Genomic DNA, 12016 nt, shown 5'->3' with positions numbered 1-12016 from the left:
CCGTGTAACCGCAATTGAAAAACAAAGAAGAAAGAGTCTCTCCACTAGGCTTGTCTATTACCCGGCCACGTCCTACATTTGTCGTTGCCATCAAGTTAACAAGTTTTCCAATGTGTTGTTACATAATAAGCAATATATAGGTACGTACCTGCCTCGTAGTTTATCAAGGGACGGCACCGAAGTTAGTGTCTGCAGTCGGGTGCCATCCCATGCGGCTAAAGCGATGCATCTCATGGGACCTTGAACTATTTTGGCCAGCAATGTCACCTTGTTCCCCTGCAAAGTAGTGCGCCCGACAGCCTGACAACGTGTTCTCTGGAGTTTATTTTATATTCTCTCTTTCGTATTTACTCATGTTTACATTTTGATGTCGTGTGATCAAGTCGTCGGTTCACAGTAGCCTCGGGGTTCAAAACTCTCTCCCTCTGAGGGGGCAGTCTCCAACCCCCTTTGGTAAATTGGCGCCATATTACCACCTGAGCAAGCTGACCAACTTGGCAGCCGACACTAGGACCCCTGGCGGATCGTGGGGTTTGTGGAGAATTTACCGGAGGTCCCACCCACCCGCGGTCGTAATGAGGGGGAAAAGGGCTTTCGTAACTCGAGGTATCCGTAGGTACATGCAGTACGACGGTCTATGTAAATGCCACGTGAGCCCTTGTTTGTATGGTGCGCTGGCTTTGTCTTTGGTCCGCGTGGGCTTGCATGTTTATTTTGGAATTTTGTAATGGATGACTTGCATGTTTCCCGCAAACTCTCTTCGAATGGCTTTGCTACCGTGGGAACGGACGAACAAAAAGCGCATTGGGTGGCAAACATGAGTGCCTCTGTGGTGAAACTAAGGGTTTTTGAAGAGAAAAAAAAAGACCTTACCCTAATCAATGAACTTCATTTTGGTTGTTTACTTCAAGAAGGAGCGCTCATGGGGCATGGTTCTGGCACGCATGATGGATACCTACCTTACCTACCTACCTACCTACCTACTTACCTACCATCTTCCGACGGTGAGGTTGACTCCGGTCAGAACGTCACGTCGGCTGACTTGAAACTTCCCTTACTGACAAACAGCATCCACACCATCCTTCCAACCCTACCTTACTAGGTAGGGAATGCGAATCGAAGTTTCTCGTTGGGCCTTGGTTTGGTTGTCATCCTTGGCTACCTATTCAGCTTAGCTCTCTTTTATTTTTTTCTTTTTCCCTCCCCCTTGTAGCCAACCACCCACTTCACTGCTGAGGCATGAATTTCTTGGTGTCTCGTCTTCATATGTCTTATACTTGCAAACATCCTCTTCCTTTTTCTTTCTACTCTTTTTCTCAGCATTTGAGATATTTCACGGTTGCCTCCAGTCCGGGCTAGAGATACACTCCAGGATAGCCCTCGCGTCGAGCTCCTCCTCTGTAGGAACATATCTTTTTGTCCATGGGCACACGGGTAGCTCCTAAATTCAGATGATCACCCTACCGGTTATGCTTACGCCTCTGCTCATCTCATCTTGACCTGCTGCGTCCACACTTCAACTCGGCTTCTATTCCATCAGATCCCATCCTGTCTATTTCCCTCGAAACTTTTCCCATCCCACAGAGCCTAGCATGCGTCCAAGTAGGGTGTGGAGTTGCCTCATCGCTCTAGTCTCACAAACTCAAGCCTTGGCGACTGCTCTCGCAACACCATTAGTAGCGAGGGAGTCGACCGCGAACAATGGCACTCTTGGTGTGGCCAGGGCCGACCCTCGCCTTCTTGACGAGGTAGTGGACGCTCTAGACACTCTTCAGAGAGAGTACTATGACAGCAGCGTGGGGACATGGCCCACTGCCATCGACTGGACAGCCGCCATCATCGGGACGCATGTCACTGGCGCGTTGACTTCGCTGTCATACGCAGCCCGGGACGACAACCAGGCACACGAGCGAGAAAATCTCATCGCGCTGTACTTTAGCCAAGTCATTGCCTTTTACTACGGGCAGGATCATGTTGGGATCCGCGGCCAAGCCTTTGACGACATGCTTTGGGTTGTTCTTGGGTGGCTGGATGCTGTGCGATTCGTCGATCTGCACACTCAATTGTACTTTCCCGAAGGTGTTGCGATCGGCAGTCCGCCACATTTGCCTTTGCCCGGGGATCAGAGCGTCTTCAATCCACGCTCACCTGTTCGCTCCTACTTTGGCAATGCCTGGACATCGGCATTCGCCCACCGAAGCCGCGTGTTTTGGGATCTGGCTGATCGTGGCTGGGATGATAAGTACTGCGGCGGCGGCATGAACTGGAACCCTCGGCTGCTGCTGTACAAGAACGCCATCACAAACGAGCTCTGGGTCGCGGCGAGCATTAACATGTACCTGTACTTCCCAGGTGACAGGAATAACTCGCCTTTCATCGTCAAGTATCCCAAGGGCCCGCATCTCAAGATGCATTTGGACATGGCGGTTCGCGGCCACCAGTGGCTGCGTGATGTGGGCATGCGGAATGGCCCCAACCAGATGCCCGAAGGCCTCTACATCGACGGCTACCACGTATCTGGCATGTCAGATCCTAAGAGTAACAATCGAAAATGCGACCAGCGTAACAACGCCGTATTCACATATAACCAGGGCGTCCTTCTCTCGGGGCTACGGGGCCTGTGGAAGGCCAAAGGTGACGAGAGTTTGGTCAATGAGGGCCATGCGCTGATCAAGTCGGCTATAAAGGCCTCGGGCTGGGATCTGCAAAAGGATAAACCTCTCGACAGAATCCAAGACCTGGAGCCGGGCCAGCTACCGCCATGGCGCGGACTTGGTCGTGCAGGAGTCATGGAGGACATGTGTGATGTGGCCGGCGAGTGCTCTGCCGACAGTCAAAGCTTCAAGGGCATCTTCTTCCACCATCTTGTTGCGTTCTGTGTTCCCCTCGAGGCCGGGTCCGACACCTTCGTGGCGCATCACGCAGATGAATGCCGGACCTACAAGGCCTGGGTCCTGCACAACGCCAAGGCAGCAAGGGCTACGCGGGACTCTAAGGGCCGGTTCGGCATGTGGTGGACGGTGGGCTTGCTGCCGAACATGACGACCGCCCAGGTCGAAAGCAACAGGCCCACCTTCTGGGGTCCTAAGCAAAACGATAAAATCAAGCGAGACGTCAACTCCGAAACGACCGACTCCGAGATGACCGACTACCGCACATACGGCGTCCCTGACACCCCGAGGTGGCGCGGGTTCGACCTTGCGAGCAACGGCACCATTCCCACCAGCCAGCCTCACCATGATCCTCCTAAGAGCAACGATCCAAACGATCGCGGTAAGGGGCGTACGGTGGAGACGCAAGGAGGCGGTTTGGCCATCATGAGGGCAGCTTGGGAATTCTCAGGCTTTTGACATCATTATTGATGGCATATTGCTTTCGTATCGGTGGTCATTTTCTCTCACCATTTGATGATTCTTCTTTCTCGTATTTTTTTCTTTTCTTTTGGTTTCATTTTGGATATGACGGCATGGCGTTATCAATGTCAGCTGTTGAGCAGTTGGTACGTAACACGGCAGTTGTGAAAACTGACTTCATCATACACGCCTATGACAAACTTGGACATACTCTCCCTGTTCAATAGGTGCAGTTATTTCTATGGCTAAACATGAATGAGTAACGAATATTTACTATGGCAAGTTGCATTTGTCTTGTCTGTTGTGTAATGTCTCAGATAGTCACGAACTCCCTAGTGAGCCTATCGTATGAAAGACAGTTCTCGCGACACATGTTGGGAAGGGTTACAGCACCAGTATATAACTGTCAGAAAGCGGAGCAAATTTCTTCCAAAAATTTGCCGCACTGGCGTGTTTTTAGAAAACTTCACAAGTAGAAGAAGAAGCGCCAATCCTAGCCATGCCGGCACAGGATGCTCGCTCGGGGGGTCCCATTATATACCACCAGTAGAGACAGGAGAAGCCTACATAAAGCCGTGATAAACCAAAAAGTGATGTGCGCGGGCAGTGCACCATCTTTATACAAGAAAGAGGGACATGAAACCAAAGAGATATAGAGGAGACCAAGAATCCATCCTCCGATGATTACAAAGCCGGGGCGAAACCTAGAGAAGAAGAAAAAAAGTGCAAGAGTGCCCATTACTCCAAAAATCGTCTCTCAAACTCCTTGAACAGCTTTGGGCTGATTTCATCACTGCTCATGCCGTTCACCTCCCACAAAACGCCCTTGCGAGCGTAGTGCTCCAGCAGCGGCTCACTCGTCTCCTGGAACTTTTGGAAGCGCTGTCGATATACCTCTTCGCTGTCGTCGGGCCTCCTGACGAGCGGCTCGCCCGTGACGTCGTCGCGCCCGGGCACCTGGGGAGCGTTGAATGTGTCGTTGTAGACCCTCCCGCTCGGCTCGTGGACCCAGCGGCCAGAGATGCGCTGCATGATGACCTCAAAGGGCGTCCTGATGCTCACGGCGAGGTTGATGGGCACGACATGGTCCAGGCGCTCGGCCTGCGCGGCCGTGCGCGGAAACCCGTCCAGCAGGAATGATGCGGCGGGATTGTCCGAAAGCCGTGGTGGAGGCCCTCCGGTGTTGTTTCCCAGGAAGACGTCGGTGTCGTGGCTGAATGCGGACTGATCGGCCACGGCGGACGCGGATGCAAGCGTCATGATCGAGGAGGCCTTGGTGGCTGGGTCGGCGAAGAGCCAGCCTCGTTTGTTGAACTCATTGCTGATGAGGCGGAGGATTAGATCGTCAGATACAAGACCACCAGCTTTCATGGTACTTTCGACCTTGATGCCTGTAAATCCCGAGGAAACGGCAACTAGTCAGTACGCAGAGAACAGCACGGAAGCCAGGGACAAGGCTCCAAAGAATTATGCTTGGAGCTATTGAGAAAGCGACTTACCGAGTGGCGTCCTGCTTTTAACATTGCTGCGAAGTAAGTCACCGGAACTGATGGACGATAGCTGCGGGAACCGCTGGAGGAGGCGTTCCGACTGTGTACCCTTCCCCACTCCCGGCGCACCAACAAGAATGACACGCGCTGCCTTTCGGAGGCGCATATTATACACGTTTTTCTACGATGGGCGAACGCAACTTTATTTTTTTCTCCTCAGCACGTAGAATGCGCGAGGTAGCGAATGGTCGCTGTGCCGGTCGTAAAAATATTTTAGAGACAAAGACAAGTGCCGATCTTCCGGACAAGCAAAGGGTGTGGCGCGCGAGAGGTACGGGAAACGGGGACTCGAGGAACCGTCTTCCAAAGGCCGGTCGAATGAACGATCGACCTTTGGGATGGCGGGTTGATCGTCTGGATGGGTTCAGATAGAGTCCATCATCAGCATAAATAGGGTATTTGACTTTCGTTGAGTTGTATATGTACGAGCGTGCGTTGGTTTATAGCCCTGGGGGTGGGGGGTTCGTGCGTTGATTTGAAAGACTGATGATGTCAAGTGACAAGAGCTTGGCTAGACTGAGTAGCGGCTCCCGGGCTTGCACGTATGTCGATGTGCTGTATGGAGAGAGCTATTGACTGGTATCGATTGATTAGCGGCTCGGTTCTCCAGGCATAATAATTGAGAAAAAGACCCCCGAATTCCCTGGTAAAATGAGAACTGGAAATACTTTGTTTGCAATGAACTCGACTTACCTTGGGCTCGACTTCCGGCCGCGGGTTAGAGATTGAAAAATGGCAATGGAGCTTCGTCGCATACTGCCAGGTACCTCAGTGACCCTTATTATGTTCCAATTGTCCGGACCGGACTCGACTCGGAGTTCAAGCTTCACCTATCTGCACGGTGGTGGGGCGCCCCGAAATCGCACCGCTCCACAGTGCATTAGCGGGTCCCTGGGAGTTCTCAACAAAAAAGGTCTTTCTTTCTACTCCGTATTTGGCTTGAATTAATTATGCTTCTACTGTTAGGAACCAGTCAGCTTGGCGTTTTTATTCCGATTTTGCTTTGCTGGTTTTACAACGGTAAAGACCCCTTTTTAATGCTCATGCAGTGGAAGTTATCCACCTATAAGCTAGAAGTTCTGATGGTAGATCTGTCAGACATAAAATGCCATTTCGGACAATTTGGTAATGTTGCACAGTAGTGCCCCGCGTGTTGTTGTTGTCCATTCTCCGATGAATGTCCGACCATTATTAAGGGATGAATTCATCACGTGAGATATCACCTGCAAACACATCTCAGTAAAGGCCCGCAGTAATGCCAAGTATCTGTCGCCGTGGTCCGGCGTGGCAAGGTACCCGCCGCTCATCACCATTAGAGCATGCTGCATCCCTGCAATAACTCTGCTGAAAAAGATACGCAAGTGTCTCACCACCTAAGGACTAATTGCTCGAGCATGGAAACTCTCTCCAACACCTACCTACCTTACCTATCTTACCTTACCTCTTAGCTTGCCATACACAACTTAGCAACCCAAGAGACCCTTGTGGAAAATGCGCCACTAGAACTAGAGTCTAACAACAACAACAATAACGACCACAAAGACTTGCGCAGATGAACCATATATTTTTTCCATCATCTTCATCATCTTGTACAACAGATTTCTCATACACTTTTGACATTCATCTCTTTACTCGTTGAACTGTTTAGAACTTATCTAGACCTGCTCATTTCCCGCGATTTGGGTGCTGAACTTAATCCCCCACTTTCCAACGACGACGCCATCTCCAACGACTCTGCGGACCTGCCCAGCCATCACTTTGGAATCTGCTTGACCTCGGAAGGTCATCCCTCATCAGTCATGAGCGCCTCCGCATCCGTCGCACGCCGCGCCGTGGTCATGAACCCTTTGGTGGGCAATGGTATGCGCCATATTCTCTTGTCGGGTTTCAAACCGTCAGCCGGCCACCTTGACGCTTGCTGACTAACTTGACATCAAACTTCAGGCCGCGCGCTTCCACGATCAGTCCTCAGGGCCTCCCAGGCTCACCTCGGTCGCCACTCTCGAAACCTTGCTCTGCAGAACCCGGCCATCGCACTGCTCATACCCGTGCGCAGCCTTTCAACAGATACACACACTTCCGGAAGAGGCGTTCCCTCCGTCCCTCCACCAGGCTTCAACGCAGAGAAGGCTAAGAACCCTCTGCCGAAGGAGGAGAAGCCAAACGACAATGCTGGAAAGGCACCGGTGCCTGCCGATTCGGCCGCGGTCAAGCCTACAGCAGTTGCCGAAGCGTCCGAAAACTCGGCTTCGCTTACAGAACTAGCAGCCGACAAGGCGGCCGAGAAGAAGGAAGAGCCCAAGAAGGAGGAGAAGAAGCTGACATTAGGCCAGAAGATCAAGAAGGAGGCTCAGCATTACTGGGACGGAACCAAGCTGCTTGCCGCCGAGGTCAAGATCAGCAGTCGCCTTGCACTGAAGATGGCCGCAGGCTATGAGCTTACGCGCCGTGAGAGTCGCCAGCTTCAGCGCACTGTTCAGGATCTGGGCCGCCTGGTCCCATTCTCGGTCTTCATTATCGTCCCATTCGCCGAGCTGCTGCTCCCTGTGGCCCTCAAGCTCTTCCCCAACCTTCTCCCCAGCACGTACGAGGGCCAGAAGTCGAGGGATAAGAAGACGAACGCGCTCAGGGCCACCCGAAAAGAGGTCAGCGGCTTTTTGAGGCAGACTCTGAAAGAGACGGGTCTCCCTGTAACGGCGGCGACCACCCAGAGGGACGAGTTCACAAACTTCTTCCGCAAGCTCAGGTCGACGGGCGAGAAGCCGACAGCGGAAGACGTCATCAGGGTCTGCAAGATTTTCAGGGATGACTTGACGTTGGATAACCTTTCAAGGCCGCAGCTTGTGTCAATGTGCCGTTATCTGAACCTCAATACCTTCGGCACGGACATGATGCTCAGATACCAGATCCGCCACAGGATGCGACAGATCAAGCGCGACGACAAGGCCATCAGCTACGAGGGCGTTGATAGCCTAACTGTTGCGGAACTGCAAACAGCGTGCCAGAGCCGCGGCATCAGGACTCACGGTATCTCCCCTGCCAGGCTACGGGAGGATCTGCAGACCTGGCTAGACCTTAGGCTCAAGGACGGTGTGCCATCGACACTATTGGTTCTGAGCAGCGCCTACATGTACAGCCAGGCCAGCTCGTCGGCCGCATTGGAAGATGGCGAGGTTTCGGGCCAGATTGAGGCACTGACTGGTGTCTTGTCATCGATTCCCGAGGAGCTTTTCCACGAAATCGAGTTGGAGGTGCACAACGCCGAGGGCGCGGCAACTAACAAGCAGCGTCTTGAGGTCCTCAAGGAGCAGCAAGAACTGATCGAGGAGGAGAACGAGCAGAACCAGGGTAACGAGCAGACGGGCTTGGCGACACCTCGCGATGTTGATGACATTGACGAGAAGGACGAGCGCGAGATGCAGGCGGCCAAGCAAGCCGCGACGGAAGAACTCGGAGGCGTCGAGAAGCAGCAGGTGGGAGACATGGTGGAGGCAGAGCAAATCACTTTGGCAGAAAAGACGGCCAAGAAGAGTGAGAAATAGAATGCGACATGAGAACAGCATACTGCATGCATCCATCTCCTTTGTATTATTTGGGGGGTTCTGGTACTTTGATTCTTGATAAAAACGTGTGTTTCTTTCTTTTTTTTTTCTTCCAGGGGGAATTCCTCTCTCGGTGTCTTATTCACATTATTTTTTTTATCGACCGACTGGCCTGTTACTGGTGGGTGTGTCCGTCTGTTTGTCGAGACGGGGACCACCGAGGCAGGTTATGTATGTATCTGGAAACTATTGCATGGAGTCAGGAGGCGGAAACCAGGATTCAGACATAGATGGAGAGAATCTCTACACAAAAACTCCCCTTAGAGAATCGGCACTTGAGCCATTATTTCTAGTACATTCTGTTGTTTCTTGCGGGGTCCGAGTGATGTACGTACGGTTTCGTTCGTGTCTTGCTTGGTATTCGACTGAGTCTGCAGCGACTTGTTCAACGTACCTAGGTAGGTAGGTAGGTATGTCTCTTCAAGGGCAATAAACACTGCCCACCTGCCACCTACCTCAACGCCAGACCTGCCAACTAGGTAGGTACCACACTCATGTGTTACCATCACCGCAAGGGAACAAAGGTATGCAATGCATGCATGGCAGCCTCAGCTTACTCGACTACCCATATAATCCAACCACCTACGACTTGTTTTTTTTTAAAAAAAAAAAAAAAAAAAAAAAAAAAGAAAGCATTCAGCCGGCATTCAAACATGACCTTAATAGGCTAACTGATTGGGCAATGACGTTGACATAGCCTAGTTGCGACGCTATAGTCTTACGCAGGGCTTCCTCTGTCTGTTTGGGTGTTCTTCTTGCTCCAAGTGATAGTATCGTGGCCAGCCTCTCTAATAATAACCTGTCTCGCCTGGTAATGTCATACGCGGCGGGCGCTAATCTGGCCAAAACTAACAAAAATAAAAACCAAAAAAGGGACTTTGTTGGAACAACTGAAAAAAAAGGCCAACACGAGCAACATTACAAGCGCGCGCCTTCCTATTTTCTAGTTTGCTTTCTGCGGACCAACAAGGTGGCTGTTGGCTCTAGGGTGTAGGTTTTGTGTTTTGTGTTTTAATTTATCGGGCTTACTGGCTTCATTCAGCCTTGTGCAACAACTACTCGAGCTGAACACGGTTACCTGTGTTGTATCCGTCGAGGGTACACTTAAGAGTGAGTGAGGGAGCGGTGAGAAGCCTCGTCGGGGTTTGTTTTCTCTGTTACAGCTCACTATGTGCAGCTTATGCAGACTCGTTCGTCTTACGCGAGACTTCGGTGTTGAGCAAGCTGTGAGATTTATGAGTGGGTTGGTATATTTCCTCCTTCATTATGGCCTGTTTTTTTGTCAGTCGTGGCAGGGCCAGCTCATAGTCAATCGAACATGTCACTATACCGATGTGTGGCTGAGGGTGGCATGGAGGTATGTAGCTAGCTAGCTCGACTATCGCGGATCCTATTCTAGTCTAAGCCCTTTTAGGCTTGAATATCAGATTTCCAAACAATAAGAGCTGAAAGGTGAGTCTGCGGACAGACCGAGCAACCTCTTAAAAGACAAGGAGCGCTAAGACCTTGACCCAGCCCTTGCCAGCCCTACCTGCTGACAGCCCACGATCCAGGAATACTTCCCCGCATAGTTTAGTGTCCCTTACTCGCTGAGAGAAAGAAAGGCCCGTCGCGGAGGTATTTTCCATCGACTGGGCTGAGCCGCCTCCACACATAAAAACGGTTAATAAAAAAGTGCCGGGGCGTGGGGAATCCCTCGGGAGGGACAAAAGATAGATAGATGCAGGTGAGAATCTGACAAAACCAAACTACTGTGCCTCTGTACTGCCTCACCCCAGTCGGAGGGAGTATCGAGTGGACGGCTGATCTTGCTCTGAAGAACTAGCAAGGCCAAGAAAGCTGAGCAAAAAAAAAAAACAAAAAAAAAAGACATGCCGCCTATCCTCCGCCCCGAAAAGAATATCAGCCCGGACTCTTTCGGGTCGTGATGTGTCCATTCAGAAGCTAAGGTCCCTGCAGGCGTTGCTATAGGTAGATGCAACAAAAGTATCACGTCCGGGGGGAAAGTGAAGTGTAGCCTTTGTTGACATGGACCTCCCGTCCTTCTCATGAAATGCCCTATTTCGGGGCTGGCATGTGCTGTAGCCTCGTATTTTGGCGCCGATTTGGTTCAACGGCGCCGGCACCATGATATTTTGGTATTGGGCAAGAAGAAGAGGAGGGGGTGGAGGCTTTGGTGATAGGCTGACCAACACAACACACCACGTTCCCGCTCAGCTCCGTTTAGGATACGAGCCCTTGGGTGGAAGAACTTGTGATGAGGTTCGGTGGAGTGTCGTGTCATATGCTGGCATGGATCTTTGGAACCGGAGAACTGATATGCTGCTCATGGGTTGTTATTACTCTCGGGTATTATACATGTAAGTGGTCTCGAGATGTATAAAGTTGACGGAATATCCCTCGATTGTATCATATCATCCCTCTGTTCATCATCAGCATCAACATCATCTGCCTTCACTAAAAACACTAGAAACAAACCACACCACAACTACCAAAACCAACATCATCATCACCACCCTTCAACCACTCCATCTACAACCCTTCTTCAACCTCCTCTTTCATAAACAAAACCCCACCAACCGCCAAAATGCAGTTCACCGCCACCATCATCTCCATCCTGGCCACCGCCGCCACCGTCCTCGCCGCCCCCGTTGAGGTCGCCTCCGCCACTCCCCTCGAGGCCCGCGCCTGCAAGACAGTGGCCGCCTCCCCCTCGGGTGTCTGGGTGTCTAAGAACGCCCCGCAGTGGGTGGGCTTCTGGGTTCCCACCGACGCCGTCGGCGCCTGCGAGCTCAAGGCCGTCTTCCCCGCCGGCTTCCCCATCGCCGGCACCAGGCCCCAGGTCAACATCATTGACGTCAACGGCCCCGCTCCGGGCTCCATCGTCGGCACCGTCACCTTCACCCCCGGCACCAGCACCACCATCAACTCGTTCGCCTGCCGCCAGGATATGCAGTATAAGCTCGAGGTCGCCAGCTGGCAGGCTCAGGGGTCCGTCTCGTACCCGGCCCAGCACGGCACTGGTTTGATCCTCACCTATGGCTGCTAGATGCCTTTTTTCCCCTCTTCTCTCTTCTTTCTTTTTATTCTTCTTTTCGTCTTTGCTTTTTTTACTTGGTGATATATGATAGATGATGTGATGAAGTAGAGGAAGTTTGGGTGGCTCTCTCTGGGTTAATACTTTCGATTCGGACACGCTCATTCGGGCTAATTAATTCTTTTCTGCCGCGGTTTTCTATGCACGCAATGGCTAATGTTTCCTATTTAATCCCCACTCCTTTGGTACAGCCAAGTTGTAGATGGAGTGGTTGAGTACACTCCTTAGTTTAGCTTATTTGATGGTTCAATAGAATCTGGCTTTTTAACATAAAACAGCTGCCTACCTACTGGAATGTGAAGTGGACAAAGGAATCCATTCATGGTGATACAGAGGGAGATCTTGGAAAGATAAGCATACCGGAGAAGACTGGCGTCTAAGTTTACCACTGCACTTGTACAAATCACATGGATC

General features: G+C 51.5%; 5 protein-coding genes across 6 annotated transcripts; 4 read left to right on the top strand and 1 right to left on the bottom strand.

Moving 5' to 3' along the window:
* Window positions 1-881: 881 nt before the first annotated feature.
* On the top strand, window positions 882-1243 carry MGG_17051 (uncharacterized protein; the record flags this gene model as incomplete). Its single annotated transcript, XM_003716153.1, has 2 exons — window positions 882-1004; window positions 1214-1243. The coding sequence occupies 2 exons, from the start codon at window positions 882-884 to the stop codon at window positions 1241-1243; spliced, it is 153 nt and encodes a 50-aa protein (XP_003716201.1).
* Window positions 1244-1592: 349 nt separating this feature from the next.
* MGG_03682 (uncharacterized protein) lies at window positions 1593-3350 on the top strand (the record flags this gene model as incomplete). Its single annotated transcript, XM_003716152.1, has 1 exon — window positions 1593-3350. The coding sequence occupies one exon, from the start codon at window positions 1593-1595 to the stop codon at window positions 3348-3350; it is 1758 nt and encodes a 585-aa protein (XP_003716200.1).
* A 214-nt stretch (window positions 3351-3564) lies between these two features.
* MGG_03683 lies at window positions 3565-5677 on the bottom strand. 2 transcript variants are annotated; one of them, XM_003716151.1, is made up of 3 exons: window positions 5597-5677; window positions 4853-5472; window positions 3565-4744 (listed from the first exon to the last, which is right to left on the bottom strand). In XM_003716151.1, the coding sequence occupies exons 2-3, from the start codon at window positions 5007-5009 to the stop codon at window positions 4092-4094; spliced, it is 810 nt and encodes a 269-aa protein (XP_003716199.1). In that variant the 5' UTR covers window positions 5010-5472; window positions 5597-5677; the 3' UTR covers window positions 3565-4091. The 2 variants fall into 2 exon arrangements, with proteins under 2 accessions (XP_003716199.1, XP_003716198.1); XM_003716150.1 differs by having other exon boundaries at window positions 4853-5479; window positions 5597-5642.
* Window positions 5678-6217: 540 nt separating this feature from the next.
* Window positions 6218-8765, top strand: MGG_03684 (mitochondrial distribution and morphology protein 38). Its single transcript, XM_003716149.1, has 2 exons — window positions 6218-6763; window positions 6848-8765. The coding sequence occupies exons 1-2, from the start codon at window positions 6703-6705 to the stop codon at window positions 8443-8445; spliced, it is 1659 nt and encodes a 552-aa protein (XP_003716197.1). The 5' UTR covers window positions 6218-6702; the 3' UTR covers window positions 8446-8765.
* A 2084-nt stretch (window positions 8766-10849) lies between these two features.
* Window positions 10850-11878, top strand: MGG_03685 (uncharacterized protein). The gene has a single exon (XM_003716148.1). It carries the CDS (start codon window positions 11093-11095, stop codon window positions 11552-11554), a length of 462 nt encoding a protein of 153 aa, XP_003716196.1. The 5' UTR covers window positions 10850-11092; the 3' UTR covers window positions 11555-11878.
* Window positions 11879-12016: the final 138 nt, after the last annotated feature.

The sequence above is a fragment of the Pyricularia oryzae genome, chromosome 4 (assembly GCF_000002495.2).
Source record: "Pyricularia oryzae 70-15 chromosome 4, whole genome shotgun sequence".
NCBI lineage: Eukaryota > Fungi > Ascomycota > Sordariomycetes > Magnaporthales > Pyriculariaceae > Pyricularia > Pyricularia oryzae.
Note: the sequence above shows the minus strand (reverse complement) of the source record. Positions and strands in the feature narration are given on the sequence as shown.